Source organism: Capricornis sumatraensis, chromosome 17 (assembly GCF_032405125.1).
Source record: "Capricornis sumatraensis isolate serow.1 chromosome 17, serow.2, whole genome shotgun sequence".
Classification (NCBI taxonomy): Eukaryota; Metazoa; Chordata; class Mammalia; order Artiodactyla; family Bovidae; genus Capricornis; species Capricornis sumatraensis.
Window position 1 is genome coordinate 78,799,768 of NC_091085.1, and position 26,874 is coordinate 78,826,641.

The 26,874-nt window shown below is 62.2% G+C and overlaps 2 protein-coding genes across 2 annotated transcripts; one reads left to right on the forward strand and one right to left on the reverse strand.

Annotated features, from left to right (window-relative positions):
* The first annotated feature begins 1,909 nt into the window (after nt 1–1,909).
* Nucleotides 1,910–19,845, forward strand: CRKL (CRK like proto-oncogene, adaptor protein). The gene is made up of 3 exons (XM_068989765.1): nt 1,910–2,220; nt 10,351–10,813; nt 17,604–19,845. The coding sequence occupies exons 1-3, from the start codon at nt 1,910–1,912 to the stop codon at nt 17,736–17,738; spliced, it is 909 nt and encodes a 302-aa protein (XP_068845866.1). The 3' UTR covers nt 17,739–19,845.
* LOC138093596 (collagen alpha-1(I) chain-like) lies at nt 18,763–26,071 on the reverse strand. The gene is made up of 8 exons (XM_068989642.1): nt 25,554–26,071; nt 24,305–24,706; nt 23,275–23,449; nt 23,092–23,147; nt 22,733–22,964; nt 20,649–21,169; nt 20,031–20,124; nt 18,763–19,005 (listed from the first exon to the last, which is right to left on the reverse strand). The coding sequence occupies exons 1-8, from the start codon at nt 26,069–26,071 to the stop codon at nt 18,763–18,765; spliced, it is 2,241 nt and encodes a 746-aa protein (XP_068845743.1).
* Between the last annotated feature and the right edge of the window lie 803 nt (nt 26,072–26,874).

The following is a 26,874-nucleotide window of genomic DNA, read 5'->3' on the forward strand; positions in this document are numbered from 1 at the left end:
ATCCACCCTATTCCAAGATTGGCATTCCTTTCCGGTGCTAGAGTCTACCTTGGAGGGCCTCAGTTTTCCTATCAGCAAAGCAAGCAAAATGGACTAACTTATAGGCAATAATTGTGTAACACTGAAATGAGCCCTGGACTTCAAAAGACCTCCCTGAGTGCCTCTTGCAAAGCATACAACTTACGATAACTTCTCTGAGATATAATTGTGTATCTTTGAGATGCTCACTAAACATTTTTTTTTGTATTTAATTTTGCATCTATATGTAAACTTATGGTGATAATCAGTTTATGATGTAAGCAAGTCAAGCCATTAAGCTGTACACCTTAAACTTATACACTGCTGTATGTCAATTATCTCTCTCTAAAACTGAAAGGAAAATAAATATTAGAAAATGAAAAAAATATGACAAGGAATGATACAGTCAACTGGTAAGTCAGGTTAGGATTGGAACTCAAGCCTTCCTCTTCAAATTCTGAGCTATTCAAATTGTGCCCGAAAGTAACACGACGCGAAAGTATTTGGAGGGAAGCTGAAAACCTGCTTTGCTGAGTCACAAAAGGCCCTAGGCCGTGACGATTCCCCTTGAGTTTACCCCGGAAGGAACATCAGCCATCACCCTGCGACAGTGGTCCCCAGCATTCTGGGCGCCAGGGACCCTTCAGAGGAAGACAGTTTTTCCTTGGGGCGGGGGGAGATGGTTTCGGGATGATTCAAGCGCATTCCTTTCACGGTGCACTTTCTTTCTGTTATTATTACATCAGCTCCACCTCCCGTCATCAGGCACTGGGTCGCAGAAGCTGGGGACGCCTGCCCTACCTACAATGCAGGACAGGCTCAACCCAGCAATGAGAGTCGGCTCACCAGGAGTCTACACCCGGGCTCCGATGCCTTTCTGGACAGGCGCTCTCTCCTCCACCGGCTTGCGGGGGGCGGGGGTGGGGGGGGTCCTCAACAGTCATTCATTCCACCCAGGTCTGAGATCAGCGTAGGGCGGGACGAAGAAGCGCCAGGCCCAGAGCTGAACAAGGCGCACCAAACCCCGCTCCCATTAAACGGACGGTCCAGTGCGGACGGGGGTGCGGCCAGGGGCCGGGGGTTCTGGGGTGCGGATCCTGGGGGGCCAAGGCGGCAGGGCTCCGAAAGGGCCCGGGAGCTTCGCCAGCCACCACCTGAGCACCGGCGGCGGTCGGCCCCGCCACCCCCTAACCTGCCCGGCCCGGCTGCGCACAGCCCGGGGCCGCGCCCGGGGGCCGGGCCTGGCCTGCGCGGCCCGCTTTGTTCCCAGAGCGGGCTGCAGAAGCGCCGCCTCCCCGCAGCGCCCCCCGGCGGGCCCGGGAGGGAGCGCGGCGCCGCGCACGGGCGGCGCACGCCCGCCCTCGCGATTGGCCGCGCGGCGTGACGTCACGGGGCGGTGCCGGCGGCCGCCGGGAGCGGGCGCGCGCGCGTGCGCAGTCGCGGGGCGCTGGGGGGCGGGGGAGGTGGCCGGCCGCCGCTCCCGCGTCCGCCATTTTGCTGCTGTGGCTCTCGGGAGCGGGGCAGGGCTCGGCGGCCCCGGCGGCGCGGCGCTCCCGGGCGGTCTGGGGCTTGGCGCGGCCGCGGGGCTCGGTGCGCAGCGGGCGGGGACGCGGGGCCGGCGCGCGCCGGGCCGGGACTGAGCGGAGGCTCCGCGAGCCGCCCTCGCCGCGCTCGGCCGGGCCCGCGCCCGGAGCCGGCTGGGCCCGCGAGGCGGCCCCGGAGCAGGCCGGCGGCCCGGAGGATGCTGCGGGCCCGCGGCCGCGAGGAAGGCGCGGGCGCGGGCCTGTAGGCGCGCGGTGAGCCGGAGCCCCGGCCGGCGCGCAGCCGCCGCGGGCGGGGCGTCCCCAGCGCAGGCGAGAGCGGCCCGCCCGGCCCCTGCGCCCGGCCCGCCATGTCCTCCGCCAGGTTCGACTCCTCGGACCGCTCGGCCTGGTACATGGGGCCCGTGTCTCGCCAGGAGGCGCAGACCCGGCTCCAGGGCCAGCGCCACGGCGTGTTCCTCGTCCGCGACTCGTCCACCTGCCCGGGGGACTACGTGCTCTCCGTGTCCGAGAACTCGCGGGTGTCCCACTACATCATCAACTCGCTGCCCAACCGCCGCTTCAAGATCGGGGACCAGGAGTTCGAGCACCTGCCGGCGCTGCTGGAGTTCTACAAGATCCACTACCTGGACACCACCACGCTCATCGAGCCGGCGCCCAGGTGCGCGGGGGCGCGCGGGGGCGCGGGGCTCCGCGCGGCCTCGGCCTGGGGCGCCGTGGGTGAGGGCGGTGCGTCTGGCCCGGCAGCTCGAGCTGCGGGCGCCCGGTTACAAAAGGGACGCTTTTTGCCCTTCGTCACGGCCTCGGTGCGAATTACCTGCTGAAGCAGGGCGTTGCTACCGGTCTTGCAGCCGGTTTTGGGCCACGGATTGAGACTCTGAAGCTAGTCTTCGGCTCCCCGCCCCGCGGGCCCCTCCCTGCCCCCCACCCTCCCGAGTTTGCACCCCTTTCAGGGTCTCTGAGCTCCGGGGTTGGACCTCCCGGACTGCAGGCTTTGGAAACTCTAGAGATGGAAATGCCTTCGCAGGTAGAAACGAAATGCCTTTACCTGTGAAATATCAGGGCCATATATTGATAGCCTGGTGCCAAGGTTGAAATAAGCCAGGCGTCTATTTTATAATACATTAACTGAAAATACTGTAAAACCGGTCGGCTTGAACGAGGAATTTTTTTTTTTTTAATAGATTTCCTCCAAGCTGGGCCTTTAATGGACTGGAAATGCATTTGGTTAAATTCCAAGGTGGAATGAGTCTAGAATGTTACTAAGAGGAAATTTTGAAGGACACTTATTCCACTTAAGAGTCTACCCTAGCTGAATTTCAGATGTACTTTTTGTATTGAGTCGAATGACTTCGTATCTATTTTAAAATAACCCAGAGTGACACTGAGCATTAGGCATCCCTTTTTCATTTGCTTATTTGCCTTAATATTTTGCTCGAGGCTTCTTTTGTGCAAATTATGCAAACCTTGAGCTAAAGAGATGGCCTAGGGTTTTAAAAATAAAAGGTACTGATCTTTTTAAGCGTCTGCTTAGAAAGGACAGGGTGCTAATACAGAGTTTTTTCAGGGTGAGATGTTTCTGACTTGATAGATTTGCTGACAAGATAGTAGTCTGAGCTCTGAACATGGGAAGCTGTCGTATTAAAGGAGTGCGGGCTGGATGCTGCTCTGGACTAGAGGCAGAGAGGAAATAAAGCCCTCCTGGTGTAATGACCAGGAGGTTAACTGCCGAACTAAATGGACTTTAAAAGCTGGGAGACAGGGATTATAAATCAGATACTGCATAACAAAGGCCTAGACGCGGCGAGTCTGACTGGCGAAGCCTCCACGTCGGCGAGGAGCCTGGTAGCTGGAGGCAGCGTTCAGCACAGTGTGATTCCAGCGTGAGAGGCTGGGGGCTCGCTGCACCCGCAGTGGTGAGGCTGCAGATGCGTTCGCATAACTGGCTCTCCTGGCTTGTGAAGGTGACTGAGCGCACTCTCAGGCACTGACTGGGCCTCGCCGCGCGCCTCGGTGCAGCCGTGAGGGAGCGACTGGAGCCCCTTCTGGGTGGAGAGAAAGGGGCGCGGCCCTGGCTTCCCGGTGCCCAGAGAGGCCACCCCCGGCTTCCCCTTCGTGCTGCTTCGCAGATGCCTGTCCTCACCCTCTCCCGCTGCCTGCAGGGAGCCCGCGCTACACGCCCGCTCACGCCTGAGGACCTTTGCTCGGGCCCCACCCGCCGCTCTCCCGGCCGCGCCTCCCCGCCCTTGGGGCCTTTCCCTGACGCTGCCCCCGCCTCCAGTTGAGCTTTGCCCTTTCTCCGCCCCTCTGCCCCGGGCGTCCCGCTGCCGTCGAGGTTTCCTTCCCCTGGTGTCTTCCGAGGGCTGCCGCTGCCCCGGTTGACTTAGACCCTGGCAGGATTTCCTCGGTCACACTGAACCTGGATCGCCTGTCCCTGAGCCAGAAATCCACGGATCCGTGTGATGCGTTTATTACTCACCTAGTGTAGAAGACAAGGCCGGGCCAGCTTTGGCCAAAGGCAGAAATCAGGGCCCTGTGCTTTCACGCCCCAGGCAGGATGGATAAAGTGGTTAGGCTCTTTTAGGACTCAGAACTGAGCTCCTGAAGCCAGAGCTTCTGCACTTTGGCTAATAGTTCTTTTTTGGGGTTCATTTTGCTCAGTGAAAAGTGGCGACTTAATGGCTTCCTCAGAATTTAAGGACTGATCTTCTCTTTTCTTTTGTTGGGGGAGTAGCTTTTTCTTTTTTGGCCGTGCGGCGTGTGGGAGCCAAAGTCCCTGGCCAGGGACCAAAACTGAGCCCTTGGCAGTGGCAGCTGGGGTCTCAACCTCTGCACCACAGGGACGCCCCCTTAACTTCACAGTGTACGTTCTTACGCAGACATTACAGGAGAGTTAATCCCCGGGATGCGTACTGGGAGAGAGGGGTGACATGCTTTCTCCATCATGGGCCTTAGATGTCAGTAAGCAGACAGGCTGGAAAGTAGAGATTTAAGTAAAAGACAGCATTGGTCGGTGTTGTGAAGAAAGTCCATGTAGGCCGGGGGTCTAGCAGGCGGGGCTGACCTGAGGCAGGAGGGTCAGAGCAGGGCTGAAGCTGAGAGGGCGCCCAGGGTGGGGAGCCGGCCGCGCCAGGGCCGTGGCTCTGCAGAGGCAGCTTGAATCGGCTGCTCAGAGGAAGGAAGTGGGGTGCCAGGGGGGGAGTTGCAGTCAGGAAGTGACCTGGGCCATTACTGCAATCCAGGTCACGGTGATGACGATTGGTGAGCTGTCCGTCCGTGTGTCCATCTGCAGTAGAGACGTTCCGTAGGCTGACTGGCAGGACTGCTGGGCGGCTGTGGTTTGGAGCCGGTTGCTGATGGGAGGGGAACGGAGAGGAGGGGAGAGGCAGGTGACTCGGTGTATTTGAAGCTTCTGTCCTGTGGGTTGTCGTGTTGATTTTGCCTGTTGAGTTGTACTGTTCACTCCTGTCTTGGATTGTACATTTAAACACAAAAGATGTGTCAGTGGCTTTTGATTTTTCAATGACAGATTTTAAAGGATTCTTTTTCCACACGTGGGTGGAACTTGTAGGTTAAAACTTGTTTGCTAAACAGACACTTTTCACCTCCATCTTACTTGAGTGTAAACACTTCTAAGATTCTGTTAAGTTCTGTTCAGTGTTCAGGTAAGTGCTACTGGGTTTTTCTTTTTGTTTTAATAGAGGCTGTTTCCGGTTTAACCCAATTTCTGAGTGGGTTCAGTTTAAGAGACAGTACATTTTCCCGGGTCTAGAAAATGGGAAGTGTGCTTTGCGTAGGTCGCTTCTCTCATGAAGTTTCCGATTCTAGCTCGTGTAGCTTTGTGATGACTGGGAGGAGAATCGTGAGGAGCAAAGATGGAAAAAGCAGAGGCGAGTTGGCGCATAGAGGCACCTCCCCACCCCCACCCCCCTGTCTTTTTACTCAATAGATAGTGCTCAGAGCACGCTCTGGCAGTACAGATCTGACGTTGCTCAGCACTCCGTCAGGCTCTTCTGGAGCTTCCTGGATGCTGACCTCTGATACAGGCAGCAGCTGTGCGAGGGCCAGAGAGGATGCCCAGCCTCACCTGAGCGCCTGCCCAGGGGGGGCGCTCCCGGCCGCCCGGCAGAGGCCGCGCCTTCCCCCGCGGCCGCAGCCCGGCTGTTGACGGGCATCTGGGCTCGTGGCTAGGAGCAGCGAGTGCAGGAGGGCAGCGGCAGCCCCTCCGCCGGCGTGGGGCTCGGCACTGTGGGCGGCCTTCGAGTCTCTCCTTCCCGGTAGCTTAGATCCCCGACGCTCGGTTTAGATGGGAGCAGGACTGCCGTGACGCTGGGTGGAGCCTCAGCCGGGCGGGAGTTCTGTGCCCGTGGCGCCTGGGTGCCGACAGCCGTCTGACCTGTGACCTTTCTCTCGTTTGAGACTTGCATTCAGAGGACGTTTTCTATAAGAACGACGCTCTTGATCTGACCTGTTGGAATGGATTATTTTTGAGGTTCACTCGGGCAACAGCGTTTTCCCTCTGATAAGTGAAAGGAGGCAGTGCCCTGTTAGTGGGGGTCCAGATGGGGCCTCACCAGCGAGGTGGGGCCGCTCGCCGGGGATGATGGCCGCGCTGAGGCGAAGGGGCCCGGCAGCAAGCCAGGTGGCGCACGGGGTTTCCTTGTCTGTGGAGCAGACTCACCGGGGCCTGGGGGAGAGGCTTCCCCCTGTCTGTGGCGGTTTAGTTTCAGCAGGAATTTCAGTGTGTTGAGGCCGCCTCCGTCCCGGAGCGCGAGACTGGACTCCAGCCTCGTCATGGAAGTAGACCGTGACCTTGCCGACGAGCTCGGCTCCCTGAGGGTGCCGCGGATGGCCGGCCGGGGGCCAGGCAGGGCCTGGAGGAGAAGGGGCTCTGTGGAGTGGCTCTTGAGGGCTGAGGGCTGCTGTGAGAGGCGGAAGGGCTGCGGCGGCGGCTGCGAATGAGGCGCCGCCGCAGGCTTGACGGGAGCACGCTCAGCTGTGACAGGCCCCCTGCGTTCGGCGCCTGCGTCCAGCGGTGGGAGCGTTCCAGAGTCTTTAAGAGGGTTGTCGCGGTCAGCCTGCTCCGAGGTGGGTCGGGGTGGGGCGAGTCTGGAGTGCGGCATGGATTAAGGGCTGTCACGGGAGAAGGGAGCGTGAGAAGCTGGACTGAGGCCTCCTGCGTGGGGAGTCCGGGAGGAAGCCGCTGGGGCGCCCTGCTCCGGGCAGTTTCCTGGAGGCGAGGCGAGAGGTGTGGCCTCAGGCTGATTGGACGGCGCCTCAGGTGAGAGATGCGAGGCAGGGCCGGGGCGGGGACTCGGGTCTGCAGCAGGGGGCCGGGCAGGGCTCCGGCTAAATAGGCGGATTTGGGTCTGAGCCCAGGTGGAAGCGGCAGAGCCCGCAGAAGAGCTGGGGGCGCAGAGTGAGGGCCCGGGGTGCGGGAGCGGATGTGGGGGTCCAGCCCGGAGCGCTCTGACTGCACGGCCGTGTCGCCGGTCTCCCTGGGATGGGTGCTTGTGCACTGCTCTGGTTTCCACCTTTTTGCTGTGGAATCTTTCCTGCGGCCGCAGGGGTCTCGGTCTTCGTGTCCGTCACCCCGGGGCCTTCGAAAATCTGTCCTGCCAGTTGATGGTTTCGCTTTGTTTTTTGAATTTGAAGCCGCTCAGTCGTGTCCGACTCTGCGACCCCGTGGACTGCAGCCTACCAGGTTTCTCCGTCCATGGGATTCTCCAGGCAAGAATACTGAAGTGGGTTGCTATTTCCTTCTCCAGGGGATCTTCCCCACCCAGGGATCGAACCCGGGTCTCCCACATTGCAGGCAGATGCTTTAACCTCTGAGCCACCAGGGATGTTGTTAAAGCTGAAGATGCCTGCGTGGTTTTTTTTGCCGTGCAGCTTTTGCCTGGAGGCGGCGGCCGGCCCGCAGTCGCTTGAGGCGCGTGCTCCGGCCTTCGCAGGGAGCTGCGGTCTGCGGTCCTGGTCACGGGACAGATTGCGAAAGGACGGGGCGCAGGGGCTGGTTCCGCTGCTGTTTCCTGGTTCTCGGGGTCTGTGGCGTTCCCGGTGTCTGAGCCCGCTGTGAGCAGCGACACCTCCTCGGGGAAGGGCCTGCTGGTCAGCTTTGTGGGCCCTGAAGCCGTCCCGGCCCGCCCGCTCGGACCAGCCGTGGGCCTGCAGGCTGTGGTTTGCGGAGCCCTCTGCCACACTGATGGATTTTGTGTAGTGTATTGGCGCTAAGAGCCTTCGTGCGCTTGCTTAAGGGTTCTGTGAAAAGCTCTGGCAAGACCACTCACGGGGCACCGGCCCTTTGCAGCAGGCCCAGGACCAGCCAGCCAGCAGCTGTGGGGAGCCCGCAGGGGGCGCCTCTGGACCCTCGGTCTGCAGCCTCTTCCCGGTGGAGAACCAGCACCTTTGTAAGCCTGTCTTCCACAAGGTCTTTTCGCGCTCAGTCGGGTTTGACTCTGCGCAACCCCGTGGACTGCAGCCCACCAGGCGTCTCTGCCCATGGCGTTCCGCAGGCAGGAGTGTTGGAGTGGGCTGCCATCTCCTTCTCCGGGGGCCTCCCCGACCCAGGGACCCGGCGCACGTCTGGTGCGTCTCCTGCGGCGCGGACGGGCTCTTCACCGCCGGCCGCCCGGGGGCGAGTGTTTGTGCAGCACCGCTTGCCTGTCCCCTGACCCTTAGCGAAGCTTGACCCCATCCGCCCCTGCCGTGGCATGGATGGCGTGTGCGCCCCTTTCCCTTCCAGTCTGCCAGGGTGACGTTTGCAGTCTTGGGAGCAGGAGCTTGGTTTCAATTCATTGTCTGTCCCCTGAGCTCTTAGTAGAGCCAGCGGGTCCCTGGGTAGATGGATGTCGTTAGTGCTAACCTCGCTGAAGCTGCTCTGGCGTCCTCAGGCCCTGTGCTGTGGGACTCCCTGCTTCTCACTTTGAACTGTGTAGACAGTAAAAACCTCAGCGCGTCTGCCCTGGAGCTGAGCACTCTCGGTAAAGTCGCTGAGGTTTGGTGAAAACTTTCACAGAACCTCTGGCCCTTGAGATAGGAGCAGGGGTGTGCGTTGGGGGCTCGGGGCCGGTCAGGGGCTGCCGTGGGCTTGGCACAGCGCTCATTCGGGCGCTGCGGCCGGCAGGAGTGAGGGCTCTGGGGCCACGTGCCAGGCGCACCCACCCGAGGGCGCCGTGCAGAGGCCACAGCCCGCGCCTCAGCCGTGGGTGTCAGCGCCTCCTCACCGGGGCTGCTCCTGCCGCGCGCTCGGAGGTGTCGGCGCTAAGCAGTTTCCCCCTCAGTTGTCAGGTTCTCAAGGAATGAGGCCTTGGAGGTGTTTCATCAGGCTGCTCACCGCCACCGCCGAGGTGTCCTGACTGCTGTGCAGCCCACCGTTTACATGAGAAAGACCTGCGTTTTGCCAGATGACTGCGCTCTGGAGGGTGGTGTGGCAGAATGTCCTGAGGCCCGTGAGAGTGTTGGTGTATTTAATGCAGGGACACAATCCAGGGAGATGACACGCGGGAGTGTGTGATGGTGTCATAGACGGTGACAGACAGGACCGTCCGGACGCGGGGGGCTCGCTCGCAGCAGGCACCCGAGGGCAGGCGCCGTGGAGCGGCCACGCTGCAGGAAAGCCGCCCCAGCAGACCCGGGCGGAGACAGTGGACCATGGGCAGGGCGACTGGCCGCCTCAGGGCCGCGGCCGGGGATTGTTCTCTTTCGTTTTTCTTTTTTTTTTTTTTTTTTTTTTGCTGTTGTAACATGTTGACACTTTCTTGGTTTTTTTTTTTTTTTTTTTAAGGAAACGTTTCTATAAATTAGAATGGTTCAGTGTAGAAGGCCATGTTGTGATGTTGTCCTGCAAAACAGCTTTTCAGGTCATTGACTTGGGGAGAAAGGGAAAGGCCGCCCCCTTCGGGGAACACACAGCCAGTCGATGGGTCAGCAGCGTGTCCTGTCCTAGCACTCGCCCCAGCTCAGAGACAGCTGTGCAGGCTGCGCCCCCGAGAGGTGGAGACGCTGGGGGAAGTTTCTCAAGTAGCTTGGGCTTCAGAAAAGCTAAGGGGGGGGGGGGCAGTTGCTCACGGCGAAATAGTTTTTCCCCAAACATCATGTATTTGCAACTTTCCAGACACTCTTTAGGTGGAAGGAGACCTCCGAGTTTCTCCTGAGGAAGGGGCGCTCCAGGAGGGGGCAGAAGGAGGGGGCTGCTTTTGTGACCCACCCCAGGGGCTTCCTGCCTGCGGCGCTGGCTCCCAGGAGCTCTGAGCCGGCCAGGGCCGCGGTGCTCAGCGCAGGGCACACGCCTCTGAGCCTATCTGTGAAAACGTGGGGCTCGGATGGTGATTGCCATATGAGATGCAGTAGGCTGGTTTTTCTTTGTTTTCCTTTTTTTGTAACGCAAGCGCAGACTCCCTTTTCCCGTTTTTGTATTTTGAGGGGCCTGAAGGGCCCTGTCGTCTTCTCTCTGGTGCCTGGGGAAGCGTGCAGGACGCCAGCCCTAGGTGAGGACCGAGAGGAGTGTGTGGTGGTCGTGACGGGCCTCAGGAAGGCACAGCTGCACTTAGTGGGGGTTTTTAAAGGCCAGGCGTCTGCGCGTGTGAACGAGAGGGTCCTGTGAGACACGCGCGGAGGCGCCCTGGTCAGGATGGTCAGGAGCCCCTGCTGCTAGACTCCAGAGAGTCAGCCAGGCACAGGGCCTTCTCCGTGAGATGCGGGGAGGGGAGGGAGCCGTCAGCCACTCACAAGCTGGGCAGACGCTGGTACGGAGTGGGTCTCCTCTCAGCGGCTTTCTCTCCCCCTGCAGGTTCCCCAGCCCGCCGGGGGGCTGCCTGTCCGCACCCAGCCTGCCCGCCGCGGAGGAGAGCCTGGAGTACGTGCGGACTCTGTACGACTTCCCTGGGAACGACGCCGAGGACCTGCCCTTCAAGAAGGGCGAGATCCTGGTGGTCGTGGAGAAGCCGGAGGAGCAATGGTGGAGCGCCCGGAGCAGGGACGGCCGGGTGGGCATGATCCCCGTGCCCTACGTGGAGAAGCTCGCGCGGGCCTCGGCCCAGGGCAAGCCCGGGAGCAGGGGTTCCAGCAGCTACGGGGTCCCTGAGCCCGCCCACGCCTACGCACAGCCGCAGACCGCGGCGCCCCCTCCTGCCGCCGGCGCCCCCGGGGCCGCCGTCAGCCCCCTGCCGTCCACACAGAACGGACCTGTCTTTGCAAAAGCAATTCAGAAACGCGTGCCCTGTGCTTACGACAAGACCGCCCTGGCCTTAGAGGTAAAGGCTGCCCGGCTGGGTCTTTGGGGCTTTGACACTTGGGTTTTCTGGGGTTTGGCCGTGGCCCTGGGGGATGTTAGCTCCCCAACTGGGAATGGAACCCAGGCCCTCAGCAACGACAGCGCGGAGTCGGGACCGCCAGGAAGTTTCCTCAGTTTTGTCTGTAATCTCGTCTCTGTAAGGCCAGGACTGCTCATTTAAGATTAACTGACGGGGATGAGAGCTGGATGCCCCTGAAGACCCGCATGAGGGTCCCAGGCGGCTCCACGTCCCCCATGGTAGCTGCCTGGCTGGGTTCTGCTTCCAGAGCCTCAGGTGTGCTCTCAGACCAGTTGGTTTTCTTTGCAGTAAGGAAGTGAAATCGCTCAGTCGTGTCTGACTGTGTGACCCTGTGGACTGTAGCCTGTCAGGCTCCTCTGTCCATGGAATTTTCCAGGCAAGAGTACCAGAGTGGGTTGCTCCTTCTCTAGGCAGTAAGGGAAGACAGTGGTTAAGAAAGACCCACGGCAGCACACAGATGGATACACAGCTCCACGTTTCTAACGTTGTGAGCAGCTGGGAAATGGGAATAAGCGTGGACTCCTCTTCATCTGGGCAAGGGAACGATGTTCCAGTGTCTCAGGCTTCAGTTCCTTGAGATTTTGTAAACTATAACAGCGTGAAAGAGAACTTTAATGTTTCAATCACCAAGTCATGTTCCTCTGATTGTGAATTGCTTCATAAGAGGACAGAGGCTCTTGCAAGGCGTAATGTATGACTGTGGCTTGTCAAAATACAAAGGCCTGTGTGTTGGGGGGGGCTAACCTGCAGGAGGAAGGAGTTTGGTGAGATGTCGGTGCGCCCAGGGAACCCCGTGTGAGCACGGACCCCGTGGCGGGCCTGCGGGCGCCTGTCCTAGAATTGAGGTTCGGAGCTGCGGCTCCTCGCGCCTTTGTTTGCTGGTAGCTCGTGAACCCCTGCAGTGTGAGAGTCATCATGTGGTCACGTGCGCGTGTGGAGGCCCTGAGACGCAGCTCCTGCAGAGCCGTGCGCTCACCCCGAGGCCACCGCGGGGCAGGTGGCCTGCTGCTTGCTCGCAGCCTGCCCGCAGGTTTGGTGGGAGCCCTGGTTTCCCTGCTTTTTCTCACTGGTTATCCTGAGGTGTTTTGGACCAAGAGTTCCCCAGTGAACTTCACCTGGAGGCTTAGTTCGGAGCCCGAGGTGACTTCTCTGTCTCATGCTGGCCCGAAGGGAAGAGTCCCGTGGCGGGGGGAGCCCCGGGCCCTCTGACGCTTCCCAGGAAGGCCAGACAGGAGGCAGGGAGGCCCCCACTGCCCGGGCCGGGCCGACAGGCTGCTGGCTTCTATAAGGGTTCAGGCTCTGGGAGCACCCCCAGCCCCCCAGGGGAGCCGGGAGCTAGGTTCAGGGTTGTGCGGTGCAGCGGGCCATCGGCACACACGGGTGAGCGGGAGTCCGGGCTCCCAGTCAGAATGCCAGGCCACTAAAGGAAGTCAGGAGCTGGGTTCTCACCTGAGCCAGGGCTTAAAGTCACACTCCCTTGAGGGCGTCTGCCTGTTGGCCTCTGACTGGAAGGCGTGCAGTGTAGAAACCCCATCCCCCCTGTTCCGTGGGGTTGGGGGTTGCAGAGGGGGCCGCTCGCAGCGGGAGGAGTAGACGCGTAGACGGGCCCTGGGGAGACCAGGGTGGGGAGAAGGAAGCTCGTTGTGAGACCACCTGTGTTCACAGCCCTGTCGCCGCTCCTCCAGCCTCGGGCCCCAGAGACAGGCCTGCACGCCCCAGGCTCCCGGTGACGGCGCCCGCCTTCGCGGATCCACCCAGAGGGCATTGTGGACCAGGAAGGGGCCCTTCGCCAGATCCCACTGCTCTGTGTGTTTACACGGGGCTCTGGGCCGGGCCGTAAAGAAGCGTTCTGGGAGCTACCTTATCTTCTAAAGCTGGTGCCTGTCTTGGACCCTCTTGAGGCACTTAACAATTAGGCTACCAGGAAAAACGTTAAAATTAAAATAAGAAAGGTGAGACAAGTAGGACAGAAAGTGCCGGGCTGGAAGCGGCGCTGCTCCCTTTGAGCCGCTGTGGCGGGGCTGTGGGTGGACTTCACTGCTGGAATTAGTTCACGCTTTTTCTGTGAAACTTGACTTTGAAAGAACATTCCTGCCCGTAAAGCACTGTCTTAAGCGAAAGCTTTCATCAGACCCTTGGTTCTGTTGCCCCTTGGGATTCAGTCTGAAGCGGGACCTCCCATGCCTGGTGGAGCAGGGCTGGAAGGGCTCAGGGAAACAGGGTTGGCCTTTCCGAAGGATTCTTGGTGGGAGAGAGTGTGTGGAACAAGGGCCCCGGGGCCGCTACAAGCTCACCAGCAGCCCGAGTTGTGTCCTCTGACCCAGCGGCTGCCCCGGGTGTGGTCTCGGGCATGCTTCTTACACCTCCAAGCAGAATGGCACACGGTGGCTCCTTACTCATCCAGTCATGCGTCCAAGCTCTGAGGGGTGCCTTACAGTGTAGGGTCCTGCCACCAAGGAGCTTGCCCCTGTCGGAAGTTTGCAGGCAGGAGCCAGCTGTGGATGAGTGAGCTGATGATATGGAGTCGGCCCGGGAGACGGAGGGAGCAGCTGGGAAGGTGGGGGTGTGGTCCGGGAGGGCTTCCTGCAGGAGGTGACCCTTGAACTGAGTTTTGAAGCGTGACTAGAAGCTGACTGGGTGAAGTGGGACGAGGCATTCCTGGCAGAGCAGGAGCTTGCGGGAACAGGAGGACACACCTGCGTGGCTGCACCTTCGGGGGAAGTGCTGGGTGTTGGGCCAAAGACAGATGCCTGGACGCGGCTGCCGCTGTGTCACAGGGCCAGGCTGATGAGGTGAGACCTTGGGAAGCCTGCCGACAGGCAGCTTACCTTTTTACTGATTGATTTTAAGTAACTGGGGGCAGACGCTCGAGTCTCCCTCTAAAGATACCAGTCTCACACACTCGTATTCCAGCTTTCCTGACCTGAAACAAAAGGGAAGAAATCTGTTAGCCCCTCAGAGCTGTGCTTGGCTCGGGTGCACTCAGCGTGTCCGGGTCTGAATGGGCCTCAGGGAGTGGTGGCGGGAGGGGTAGGGGCTGCGGTCTGCAGGGGCCCCCGGACGGAGCAGGGCCACGGCGCTGATGGGCCCCCAGGAGGGCTTGGTGCGTGCCCGTCTGCCTGGGGCTGCGGTCCCCACAGCGGCCCTCGGCCTCACCGTGGACTCCGCTGGACCTCCGTCCGACAGCAGGGGCTCACCAGGTGCTCGGGGGGCACAGGGGCCGGTCCTCGAGGAGCCTGGGACAGTCTCGTGGCACCGGCTCTGCCCGTGTGGACGGTCCGGAGGCCCCCACCTGGAGAACAGCTCACTCTGTTCCTGCCTCGCCAGGGGTTCGGACCTCAGTGTGTCCCCTCCAGCTGTCCCTCTTGAGGGCTGTGCTCTTGAGTCCTGGTGACGTCGTGTGGCTTGATATTAACTGCAGGTTTCACAGACGTGTGACCCACGGCCTCCTCTGCGCCCCTCCTGATCAGAGCCCGTCTCTAGGAAAGGACAGGGAGCTCTGTCTGGTGCAGCTTGGCCCTGGCTGAGCACATGCAGCCTTCCAGACCCATCTGCCCTAAATCCTCATAAACCACCTGTTTGCTAATTGTGTCCAGAACTTTGTCCAGGTGTGGTCTCAAGCTCACTGTGAATGTTTTATAGAATTTGCCATCATCCCTGTTGGAGCAAAAACCAAGAGAGTTGACGCTTGGTCAGGACGCCAGTGTCCCGCGATGTAATTCTCTGTGGCAGGTGGCCTGCACGGGCCTGTCCTGCCTGCCAGCGGGCTCCGTCAGCCCGTGGCCACCCGTCCTTGTCGGCAGGAGGACGCCCTTCGTCGGGCGCTCTCCGCGAGCTCACCTGCGTGCCCGGGAAGCCTGCTCTCGCTCCCCTCGGGTCCTCTCAGTTGCCGAGTTGGCATCTCTTGGGTTGTCTGCCCCCATTTGAAAACCCCTCAACGCTGGACTGCGTCTGGTCTCAGAACCTTCTGAGTTGTCCTTTCTGTGTCCAAGGCCCGGGTGCCGTTCCTGTGCGCCCAGGGACGTGGGTCTGCGGCGGGAGGCCCGTCGGGCGTCTCAGCACACCCCCCGCCGCCGCGGCCTAGCAGGGTGTCCCCGGGTACCACCTGCACCCTCTCACTGACGTTGAGTCGTGGACCTTCCCAGCATCCGGCTTTAGGGACCCGCCTCTGAGGCAGCAGTCTCTCCTGGCATAGCGTTTTCTCACTGGGCTGTGAACTGGGGAAGAGTGTTCCTCTCTTCACATGTGAGCGGGGTGAGAGGCCGTGAAATCGGGGCCCTGCTGCAGGCCACACAGACCGCTCACCGTGCGGGCCGCGGTCTCCGTCTGTGGCCGCAGCTATTGTGCAGGGGCTTCAGGGGCACACGAGGTCATGCTTGCAGCCGCCCTGCTTCATGCACTTCGAGCTGGAGCTTGACGGTCTCGTGGTGGGTACGGGGCAGAGCCAGGACTCAGCCCACGGTGTTTCTCTCAGCAGCTTTACTGAGGTGAAACCCACACATCTTAGTTTACCCACATAACGTGCACAGCCTGTTGGGCTTCGGCATGTTACATCGCTCGTCTTTTTACTGAGTTGCAAAGATCCCTCGGAGAAGGAAATGGCAACCCACTCCCATATTCTTGCCTGGAAAATCCCACCGACAGAGGAGTCTGGTGGGCTAGCGTCCGTGGGGGTCGCAAGAGTCGGACACGACTGAACACACACACACTGTGCGTAACAGATTGCCGGTGTTAAGGGTGCAGTTCAGCGGCATTGACCGTGCAGCCTTCACCACTGTCTGTCCCGAAACCTTTTCATCGCCCCGGACAGAAACTGTAACCGTCGGGCAGGAATGCCCCACCCGTGTCCTTTGCCCTGGCAACCTCCGGCCCACCTTCTGTTCTGTGGGTCTGCCAGTTCCTCATGAAAGTGGGGCATCTGTCTTTGTGTCTGCCTCATTTCACAGAGGTTCGTGTTGCAGCGAGTATGTTCATTCTCTTTGTGGCCCAGCACAATGCTCTGTGCAGATGGCAGGCGGTGTGTGCCCATTCACGAGACCACGGTCATGAGCGTCGGTCCTGCCTTCCTCTTGCTGAGGACGGCATGATGAACATTTCTGTGCAGGGTTTTTTCTGTGAATACCTGTTTCCAGTTCTCCAGTGAAAGTCGTTCAGTCCTGTCCAACTCTTTGCGACCCCATGGACTGTAGCTCTCCAGGCTCCTCTGTCCGTGGGATTCTCCAGGCAAGAAGACTGCGTTGGGTTGCTGTTCCCTCTTCCAGGGAATCTTCCTGACCCAGGGATGGAACCTGGGTCTCCAGCGTTGCAGGCGGATTCTTTACCGCCTGAGCCTGCGGGGAAGGCCTGGCCGTTCTCCAGGGAATCTGCCCAGCAGGCATTGCTGGGTTGCTGAGGTCACCCAGACTGTTTCCCGCAGCGGCCTCCAGCCCCACAAGCAGTTGGCCGGGGTTGCAGTCCAGCCTCAGCAGCACCTGTTGCTTTTCTCCTTTTGAGAGTCACCACAGCCGCCCGGAGGGCTGTGAAGTGGCAGCTCATGGCAGTGACTTTCCGACTCCCAGTCACTGAAGGGCTCTTTCCCTGGGCCTCTTGGCGGTTTTCCTGTCTTCTCTGGGAAGATGGAGGTCAGGACCTTTGCTCGTTTTTAAATCGGTTTGTTTGCCTTTTGTGGTTGGGTTGTAGGAGCTCTTCATACATTGGGAGGGTCTGCAGTTAGCGTCCCTGCGCAGCGCGCTTCTCCTCGTCTGAGACGCTCTGTGTTTGTTTGAACACGGTTGCTGCATTGTGAGCCTTGGATGTGCAGTAACGCAGATGGCTGTTTCAGAGGCGCCCTCCCACCCGTGGGTCCGCCTTTCTCAGAGCCCAGTACCTGCCTACCTGGGGCCCTGTGCTCAGGCGCCGTGGCAGAGGGGCTCCTTACTCCACCTGGCAGCCCTGGGCCCTTGGTCACTTGAGGCCAGCAGCCGGCTGGCTCGCCCAGTAGCCTTAGCAGGAGTTGCCTTTTCCCAAATGAAATCATACAAGGTGGTTTCGTAAAAAGCTGGGAACCACCGGAATGAAGAAGGCAGTCGAGGGGGGTGCCTATTACGGGGGCCAGAGAACATTGGAAATGCCATGAGCAATCGATGTGGCCTCGCACTCGCCCCACCACCAGCTCGTTTCGGAGTGTCCTCGGGGCGAGTGGTGAGCGATGTGTCCCGCCCTTGGCCCTGCTCTTCGGGGGCCTTCCGTCAGACACGGGGCAGATGGATCCGGTGAGCAGCCAGCCAAGCAGGAGCACCCACACCTGCCTCAAGAGGCTTCATACACGAGGCTGAGGCCCCGCCTGACCCCCGAACCTCCTCGCAGCCTGTGGGCCTGTGGCCGACAGGGGTGCCCACCAGAGAGCTGCTACCCCCTGACGGCAGAGCAGCCCCGTGGCTCCTGGCCGCTGGCAGAGGGGTTCCTGCTGGCGGCCGTGCCTTTCCCCGGAGCAGGCTGCCAGAGGGCTTTGCGCTTCCTGTGTGGGCTGAGCTGTTCTGAGAGCTGGGTGGTGGGTGTCCCCTGGCGGCGGCAGCCAGACCGGGCAGGGGCCGCGTCAGAGCCCGTTCTGGGGGCTGCACACGCTCGCAGTCCCCGCCGTAGCGCCCGGGAGACAGCAAGTCCTGAGAACAGAGTCGTCCCTTCAGTGGCGCCGTCTGTGGGTGGTGGCTTTCGGAGGAAGCACTGACTCTGTCCCCCTTCTCCCCGGCAGGTGGGTGACATCGTGAAGGTCACGAGGATGAACATCAACGGCCAGTGGGAGGGCGAGGTGAACGGGCGCAAAGGGCTCTTCCCCTTCACGCACGTCAAGATCATCGACCCCCAGAACCCGGACGAGAGCGAGTGACCGCCGCCGCCCCGCACCTGCTGCTCGCCCTGCCCCGCTGTCTCCTCCCGCTGGGGCAGCCCGCCTCGGCTTTGCAGCGGCGGCCCCGCCCGGGCGTGCTCAGGGCTGCCCGCAGTGTATCATAGTTGTGTTGTCGCAGAGTAGCTGATCTTAGAGTCGTTGGGTCATGAACTGGAAGCACTGGTGGAGGCGCACGGGGGCGAGAAGGTGCCCCCGGCCTGGACGCAGGGCGGCGGGGCTGTGCCCAGGGGCGAGCGGAGCGCGGACTCTTCGGGAGAGGGACGCTGCCCTACGCTCTCCACATCTGGCTTTTGGTTTTTCTTTCTTTCCCGCCTCTGTTTGGTTTGGTTTTGGAAGGCTTTGTTAATTAGACCTGTTTGTTCTGAAGAGGTGTTTAAGTAGCAGGTTGGGTTCTGTGATATCAGGGATGCGCCGCTGTCCCCGTGGGGGCAGGAGGGATGGAGCCCCGAGGCAGAGGTCCTCCTGTCTGGAGTTGCCCTCCTGGCCCTGCGTTTCCCCGCTGTGCGCACTGCCTTCCGGACGACATCATCAAAGGCATCAGAGCCGGGGGCTCACCCTGTCTGCCGGCAGAGGAGTGGCCTTTCCGTGAAGGCAGCCCTGGAAAGGACGGCCCGGGTTTTCTCAGCAGTTGGACTCACTCCGGAGCCTGTCGCCCACTCACCGAGCCCGGCTCTGCCTGGCCTCACGCTCGCCCAGCTGCCTGAGGGCGCGGGTGCTGATGCTGGCTGGCCCCCAGCGTGACCGTGTCGGGCCCCGGGCCCAGGAGGTGAGCCAGCGCCCACCCTGTGCTCGGTGTCCCCGTCGGATACTCGAGGTCTGTTCACACGATCCATTCACACAATCCCACAGCGCACGGCCGGCCGGGAGACCCCTGCCCAGGCCCTGTGGCCTGCGGGCCCCGGTGAAGACAGGCCTCTGCTAGAACCAGCCCCGCCTGGGGTCGCAGCCTGAAAAGTCCTGTCCCCCGAGTCTGCTGTGGCCGGGGCGCGACCCCGGGGTCGGGTCATGAGGGTGGGAGCAGTTTCTCCGGGGTCGGAACCAGGCGGCCCCTGCTCTCGGGCTCGCTCTCAGCTCTGCAGTCGGGGCTGGCCGGTGCCGCCAGTCTCCCTGTCTCTGTGGCTTCCTGAGAGGCTGTGCTGGGCGCGTCTTCATCCTGGGTGCCGTGGCCACTCCGCCCCAGGCTGCCCATCGCCGCTGCCTCACCGGTGGCCGGTGGGGTGGCCATGCCAGGACCCCTGCCCTCTTCCTGGGGCTGACAGGCGCTGCGGCCTCACCCGGTGCCCATGTCCGCGGCTGCCCTGAGATTTGGAGCCCGAGCGGACTGAGAGCTACACGCTCTGGACGTGAGCCAAGGCGGGGCCTCTGTGACTCCGACCCTGTTAGCTTTTAATCGGGGAAACACTAAGCACGGGGGATGGCTGCCCGCCGCGCCCTGGGGCGCTGAGAGGACTGCACAGGAGGAGACCGGCGTCCTCGGAGGCGCCGCCCCCGGAGCCTGCCCTGCGTGTGTCCCTCCGGACTGTGGGTGTCTCAGCAGCTCACCTGGACGTGGCCCTGGGCTCACCCTGGGGCGGGCTCTCCCAGGACCCCTGCCCGCCCGCTCCGCCCGGAGACACAGCCCAGGAGGGGCCCCCGCGGCCAGGCCGTGTGCTCAGAGGGCGTGAACATCTCACTTGGAAAAGGGATGCTGTCGAGCCAGGGGGTTATAATTTAATCCTTTAATGTCGTGTTCATTAACCTCTTAAAACGAGTCCTGAGTGCTCTCACATGGAGCGCGAGACACCCCAGGTTCCCCCACGGCCTCCGGCACTGGGGCGGAGGCCCGCGTCTCCGGGGCTGGGTGCGCCCGCGGCGGAGGGTCCCCCGAGCCAGGCCAGGGCTCTGCAGGAAGGGCAGCGGCCTTGCCTCTCGACGGCCGTCACTGTGTGTGTGACAGGAACAGCCACACGACAGACTCTTTGACCTGTCACTTAAAGACCGCAAACTTCAGGCAATAATACTTCTGTGTACGCTTTTAAAATTATTTTTGGGGATCATAGCTTGTTTTATTTTGTGCTATAAAATTAACAGTATTAAATGACTTATATTCTTAGAATACATGGAGTGTCTTTTCTTAACAGATCAGTGCCTTTTTATTTTTGTATCCGTTTGCGTTGCTGGTCCCAGCCTCAGACCCTTGTTTCCATGGCCTGTCTGTACATCGTCTCAATAAACGTGCACCGCCGCTGGTGGCCCTGCTCTGTGTCGGTGTCTGCTCACCCCCGCCCCCACCTGCGGAGCAGTGGCCACCTGCTGCTTGCGATTGGCGCCCGGCCCTGCGGCCCCGGGCCCCGTGATGGTTCCGGGTCCGGCACCCCCAGGGAGCCTGGGCTGAGAGCGTCAGAGCAGGTCTGATGTTCAAGCTGGCCTCGGAGCGTCCCAGGGCAGGGCAGGGACCCGGCTGCCTTTCTTGACTCCTGCGCCTCCCTGTCTGGCCTCCAGCTGGGGTTGTGGGGGTCCCGCAGCCCGTGCCATCCCTGCCCCTACTTGTGTGTCAGGAGGGCCCGGTGTCACCAGAAAGGGGTCTCCAGAAGCGGGGGTGCCCGGACATCTCCCGCTCTGCCTCTGGGACCTCTGCTCTGTGCACGGCTCTGGTCCCAGAAGGCAGCAGGTCTCAGAGACGCCTGTGAAGAGTCCTTGAAGCGCGAGAGGGCACGCGGTGCAGGGCTGGGTTTCCCAGTGGCGGAAGCCCTCGGCAGGTGGGGCTGCCTCCCCGCAGGCTGCGCAGGCGCCAGGGCCTGGGTCCTGCCACCCCACAGCGGCTCCAAATCCTGGCCCCGCTTGAGGCTCCCTGGCAGGAGGGTGAGGCCCGTGTCCAAATGGGGGCTGCAGCAGTCGGGGCATCCTCACCCATGCCTGCTGTCCGGGGTACACCATCGGACCAGCGCCCCAGGCTCCCCGTCTCGGAGCCCAAGGCAGCCTGTGCCCCTGCCTCCGGGCACGGAAACAGTGGAGAACCCACTGTTGAAGCTCAGGTCCGAGGGGGTTGGGCACCCAGGGCTGCCCAGGGCCCGAGGCCGGTGCGTGGAGGGATGGTCTGCCCGGGAGGAGCTGTTGGAGCTGGGCTTAGGCACTGAATCAGCAGGGGGCCCCCGCCCCGGGGATGGCACTCGCCATCTCTCTGCTGCCTGTTCACTGCGGATCTCTCCGGAGTTGCACGGCGTACAGGCAGACTCCCCATGTTTTCCCTGCAGAGAGAAGGCGTGGGCCGCTGACTCTTCTGTCAGGTCCTGCGCCAGAGCGCGCCTCTGTTCTTTCGCCGTGTCGTGGCCCATGAGGTGGGCGTGCTGGCACTGGGGCAGCCACCGTCTCGGGTGGGTGTGCAGGGCCTGTCCAGTCCCCAGCTCTCGGACGCACTGAAGTGGGTTCCTCTGAGCGGCGTGTAAGGATTGCCTCAATTTACACTTTATCCAGCAATCTATGTGAATACATTTTACAAATCTTTTGTAGACACCTGACTTATCGCTGAACAATAAATATTCTATACATTCAGAAAACTAAGATAATGGCATCTGGTCCCATCACTTCATGGCAAATAGATGGGGAAACAGTGACAGACTATTTTGGGGGCCTCCAAACTCAACTGCAGGTGGTGACTACAGCCATGAAATTAAAAGATGGTTGCTCCTTGGAAGAAAAGTTTTGACCAACCTAGACACCATGGTAAAAAGCAGAGACGTTACTTTGCCAACAAAGGTCCGTCTAGTCAAAGCTGTGGTTTTTCCAGTAGTCATGTATGGATGTGAGAGTTGGACTATAAAGAAAGCTGAGCACCAAAGAATTGATGCTTTTGAACTGTGGTGTTGGAGAAGACTCTTGAGAGTTTTCTTGGACTGCAAGGAGATCCAACCAGTTCATCCTAAAGGAAATCAGTCCTGAATATTCATTGGAAGGACTGATGCTGAAGCTGAAACTCCCGTACTTGGCCAGTACTGGAGCTGAAACTCCAGTACTGTTGGGAAGAGCTGACTCCTTGGGAAAGACCCTGATGCTAGGAAAGATTGAAGGCAGGAGGAGAAGGGGACGACAGAGGATGAGATGGCTGGATGGCATCACTGACTCGATGGACATGAGTTTGAGTGAGCTCCAGGAGTTGGTGATGGACAGGGAGGCCTGGTGTGCTGCAGTCCATGGGGTCTCGAGGAGTCGGCCGTGACTGAGCGCCTGAGTGAGCTGGAGCAGCTTGCACCAGCCCATCTGAATGTCTTAGATGCGGAAGTTGCTGCCAGGGTTCTTGTTTTGCGTGTTGGAGGGTTTTTTTTTTTTCCCTCTTTTGAAATTATTTTAATTTACAAATAGAAAACATCTTTGAAGACAAAAATGAAAAAACATAAAATTCTATGGGGACTGGAATCAGAACTGGTCATCACAAAGCCTGGAGACAGGACAGGGCGCACGGCACACCAGCATCTCTGGGAGCACCGGGGCTGGGGTGGGAGCTGGCCCCAGCGGGGTGGGGGAGCCCCCAGGGCCCTGGGGGCTCTGGGACAGGGCTGTGTGAGCCCACCAGCGATGCGGGCAGGGAGGCTGGGCTGCAGCGACCCGAGCAAGCCAGGGGCTCAAAATGAGGCCGGGGCGTGGGGTGGACTCAGCCCAGGTCCCCCAGCCTGGGGACCCCCAGCCTCTACCTCCTAAGAATAGGTAGCTGAGGGCGCCAGGCCCGCCCGCGTCTCGTCCCTCTCCCGGCCGACCGCAGCTCAGATGTTGGCTGTGCTGTAACAGCCCCCTCTCCACATTACACTGCGGGCCAGGAAGGCACATGGAGGTCTCCCCATCTGGAAAGTGCACCTTAGGCCCCGGCAAGAACCCAAGGCCAGGGAGGGTGCCGCGGGGCTTGGGTCGGCCTCCAGGGGGCGCCGTGCCCTCACTTCGCGGCCCGCTCCGCGAAGCCAGGCGGGGAGGAGGGGGACAGGCCCCTCGCGGCTCCCCCTCACCCGCGGCTCACTGTGGACTCTGAGCTGTCTGCTAGGCGGCCCTCCCTCGCTGCTGGGGCCTGGTCGGGTGCCGTCCAGGCCACCGGGACCGATCTCCTCTCGGGGCAAGGTGAGGACCTCGGGCGGCCCGAGGACCCCCATGTCCACGCGCACCACCTCTAAGCCGGGGCCCTCGCGGAGGCCGCCGCCTGCCTTCCGGCTCCGCTTTTGCTTCACAAGGATGTAGTCGTGGCTGCCCCAGGGGCTCAGAATGAGGCCGGGGTGTGGGGTGGCTGGGCATTACCCCACCGTGCACCCCGTGCTCAGCCTCCTCGCAGCCCCCAGCCCCACCCTGAGCACCGCCGTGTCCCAGGCTGCACCTGTCTGCTGTCCTGGAGGAGCCTCGCTGGAGGGCACTGCAGGTGCCCCCCGATTCCTGGGGACCCGGGCAACAAAGGGCTCACTGGCTCAAAGAGCTCACAGACCAGGACTGGCGCCCTGCACTGGAGATGCCCCCATCCCCCTGCTCTGAGTTGCCAGCCCAGCCAGGCCCCGCCCCTCACCAGCAGCATGGCTCGGGGGGGGGGCCCCCAAGTCCCCTGAGGCCTGGCTCTCACACCTGTATCATGGAGACGACCCAGAGAACCTCCCTCCTCGGGCTGCCGGGAAGAGCCAAGAGCGGCCACAACGCCCGACGCCACAGCCACGGTTCTCCCAGGGGGCACAGTGTCTTCCCGGCTGGGGGAGCAGGGGGCGCAGGGACAGGGCTACAGGGTCAGCAGAGGGCGCAGTCTGGGCAGGCTGGGTGGAGGCCCAGGGAACCCCGCCAAGCAGCACCATCTGCCCGTGTCGGGGCCCCTCCTGCGGCAGGAGCAGGGAGGGGTGGACCAAAGTGACCCCCTGCAGCCCCCGGCCCCACACCTGCCTGCAGAAGTGACCCCCGCAGGCCCTGCCCCTGCCCTCGGGTGCCTCCCCGAGCTCCCCCATCTGTAAGACATGGGGAGATACGCCTGCCCCCTGGGTGTTTGCCTGTGACATAAAGAGACCGCCTCGAAAGCTGGTCATCCCGGCACCCCTGCCGGCAGGGACGGAGGCCCAGAAACGGGGTAGATGGCAAGTAAGAGGGCTCAGTGCCGGCCGGCACAGGAGATGCCCGCCGGAGGCCCGCTGGGCTGAGTGACAGGTTCGCTGAGCCCCAGCCCTACCCGATCACAGCACAGGCTGGACGGTCAGTACCTGGAAACTCTGGGAAGGCCGCAGAGCAGGAACAGCACCTCCAGGCTAGGGGAGAAAGGCTGCCCCCGGAGGGCTTCCTGGAGGAGGGGACATGACAAGAAACCAGGCTACACCATGATTTACAGGGACCCCGGCAGTTCCCCACATGCAAGGACAGTTGGGAAAGAGACACTGTCATAAACTACAAAGTGGAAGACGTTGTATGGGGAGGGTGGGGAGGGACGGAGCTGAACCCCCAAAGCCGTGGAGGTGTCGGGGTCCGTTGGGCTCACTTTGGGAGCTTTCTGCGGGAGGTTTCACTGCCCCCACGCTGCCAGGAGCCCCTGGTTCCAAGACAGGAAAGGAAAAAGGACCGGCCTGCCGCCAGCCTGGAGCCCCATGGGGGTCGCCAGGATGTCAGGGCCCCAGACCCCGCCGGCGTCCGGGGCCGAGGCCCCCGCGCCGTGCCCCGGGCCGCCCCACTTCCGCGGCAGCGGCTGGCGCTGGCTCCCGGCTCCGGCCGCAGCGTCGCCGCAGCGCCGGCCCCGCCCCGCCCGCGCGCGCGCGGCCCGGGAGGCTCCAGGGCGCAGGCCGGCGCGGAGCTCAGGTGCGCGCGCGGGGCTGGGGGCGGCGCCCAGAAGGGGGCGGCCCGGCGGGACGCCCCTCTCTCCTCGGCCTCCTCTCCCGTGACTCGAAGCCTGCTCGCGGCCGTGGGAGCCCCTCCGCGCGCTGATCCCCTTCCTGGCCCCGGTAGGGGTCCCGGAGGCAGGCTGGAAGGGGCTACCCGGGGGGACGGGCTTACGTGGGGGGAGGTCGGACAGCGCCCCCCCCCCCCCGACCTCCAGGGCCGGCGGCGGCGGAGCTCAGACAGCTCAGTCGCTGTCCCAGAAAACGAAGCCAGCTGCTGGGGGTGCCCCTCGGGGCGGGTGCGGGAAGGGCTCAGGGGAGCCCCCTGGACGGGCGGACTGGAGTAGTGGGGAGCGGGTCCCTGGGGCTGTTCGGGGGACACACGCGGGTCCCAGAGGGCTCTTTGCAGCTTGGGCAGCTTCTGGGCATGGACGGCAGCCTGCCGAGACTCGGGGTGCCCTCTTGGTGAGTCCTGGCAGGGGACTTTGCTTGGTGGGGGTGTCTGGACCCGCGGGAGCGGGGGGCTCCACGCCAGCCCGGCACATAGTAGCTCTGGGGAGGTTTCTGTCCCCAGCAAATCTCTCTCCAGGCCCAAGACCTCGGGGGTCTTGACATCTGGGCACCTGGAGACAAGCTGAGGTCGCCCCTTTCCTGGGGTGTCGGTGGCCCAGCAACCCCGAGGACTCCAAGGTCTGACAGCTTACAGCCCCTTGCCCGCCCAGGCCCCCAGGCGGAAGCTGTCCCTGAGAGCTCACCCACTGTGCCCGTGGGCTGGACCCAGAGTCCTGTCTACCTGCCCAGCCACCCTGGATTCTGCTGGGACAGAAGGCAGAGCCGCGGCCGCTGAGTGAGACGCACACTGAGGAGCCAGCCTCCAGCAGGCCTGACGTGAGGCCAGAGGCCAGGCAGGAGGGAGGTGCACAGGGCTGAGCCAGGGCCTGCGAGGGGCACCCGTGTGCCCAGGGAAGGGCAGGTGGGGCGGGTGGAGGCCAGGTCTTACCGAGCTGCCTTGGCAGGGAGTGGGGGAAAGAGCAAGGGTGCGCCCAGGTGGCCTTCAGGGACTACCTCTCCTGCAGCGGCCCGCCAGGGCGGTGAGACGGGTGCCAGGCAGTAGACGGTCCCCCCCAGACTCCCTGCAGTTCCCAGGCCCCTTGCTCTCAGGCACCCTCTGGGGTCCTCGCTGGGATCTGAACCAGACCAGCTGGACTTCAGCTGCTTAAACTCCAGGAAGAACTTCTGGGGGATAAGAGCGGGGAGGTCAGTGCAGCTCCGTCCTGGGCCCTCCGAGTCCAGCGTGTCAGCTGCATGCTCCAGGCGGCCCCCCGTGGTCCTGGGAGCTCCAGCCGCGCGGGTCTCCTGGAGGATGGGGCGACCCCTCCTCAGCCCCGCGGCTTGCAGGGCGGTACAGGGCCTTCCTGGGTCCCTGTCTGTCTGGAAGTCACTAGGTGGGAGGCCACCTGGATGCCCCCACCAGCTGCTTGGCCCTGGCAAGCCCTTGGCCGCCTCCCGTGTCTCCATCTGCTTTTGGGCAGAACCCCAACGTCAGAGGCCTTGGGGAAGAGCAGGGGAGGGGAGCGGAAGCGGGGCGGTGCGCCGTCGGGCCGGGCGGGCAGCCCATTCTGTTCACATGGAGCTGGGTTTCCCTGGGGACCGGGGGCCTGCCCCCGGCCCCGCCCCCGGCCCTCCTGGCCTCGGCGCGCTGGGGGAGGGGTGGACGCTGGGCCGCCTCCTGGACCCCTGCCCCTGGCCCTGCCTTCCCGGACGGGCGGCCTCGGTCCACTCTGGCGCCGGGACGGGAGGCAACAGCTGCCCTTGGAAGAGGTGGGTACCAGGGCTGCCCACCGAGGTCGGGGCAGGGCCAGGGAGCGCTAAATGTGCGCCCCCGCCCCCCGCTGGAGGAGGAGCTCTGATCGATCAAGGTGACCCGAGTCTGACCCCAGGCACGGTGGCCGCCCTGGAGAACGAAGGGTCCCGGGGCTCCCGGGCGGTAGCGCTCTGAGGGCCGCAGAAATCTTGGGGTTTCCTGGGCCTAAGGGAGGCCGCCCTAAGGGGGAGGTAGGCCAGAGGGGAGGGGAGTGACGGTGCTGAGCCTGGGGGGCCAGGAGGGAGGTGCGGTCCGTGATTCCTCAGGGACCCGGCCCCAAGGCGGCCCTTTCCGAAGTCCCCCAGCTCCATCTCTCTGCGTCTCTACCCGCAGCCTCATCGAAGCCCTGGTTCCGAAGCTGCCGGAGGCAGCTCCCACTGGGATGGTAGTGCCAGCATCTCTGAGAGCCGCAGGGGGCCCAGCAACCCAGGGGGCACCCTAGGCCTCCCACAGCCGC

Coding starts and splice junctions, on each gene's coding strand:
- CRKL (XM_068989765.1), top strand. CDS start 1,910: ATGTCCTCCGCCAGGTTCGACTCCTCGGACCGCTCGGCCTGGTACATG. Junction 2,221..10,350: donor CTCATCGAGCCGGCGCCCAG/GTGCGCGGGGGC, acceptor CTCCCCCTGCAG/GTTCCCCAGCCCGCCGGGGG. Junction 10,814..17,603: donor AGACCGCCCTGGCCTTAGAG/GTAAAGGCTGCC, acceptor TCTCCCCGGCAG/GTGGGTGACATCGTGAAGGT.
- LOC138093596 (XM_068989642.1), bottom strand. CDS start 26,071: ATGGAGACACGGGAGGCGGCCAAGGGCTTGCCAGGGCCAAGCAGCTGG. Junction 23,450..24,304: donor GGGCTCCAGGCTGGCGGCAG/GCCGGTCCTTTT, acceptor CTGCTCCCCCAG/CCGGGAAGACACTGTGCCCC. Junction 21,170..22,732: donor GAGTCCACAGTGAGCCGCGG/GTGAGGGGGAGC, acceptor CACGCCGCTCAG/AGGAACCCACTTCAGTGCGT.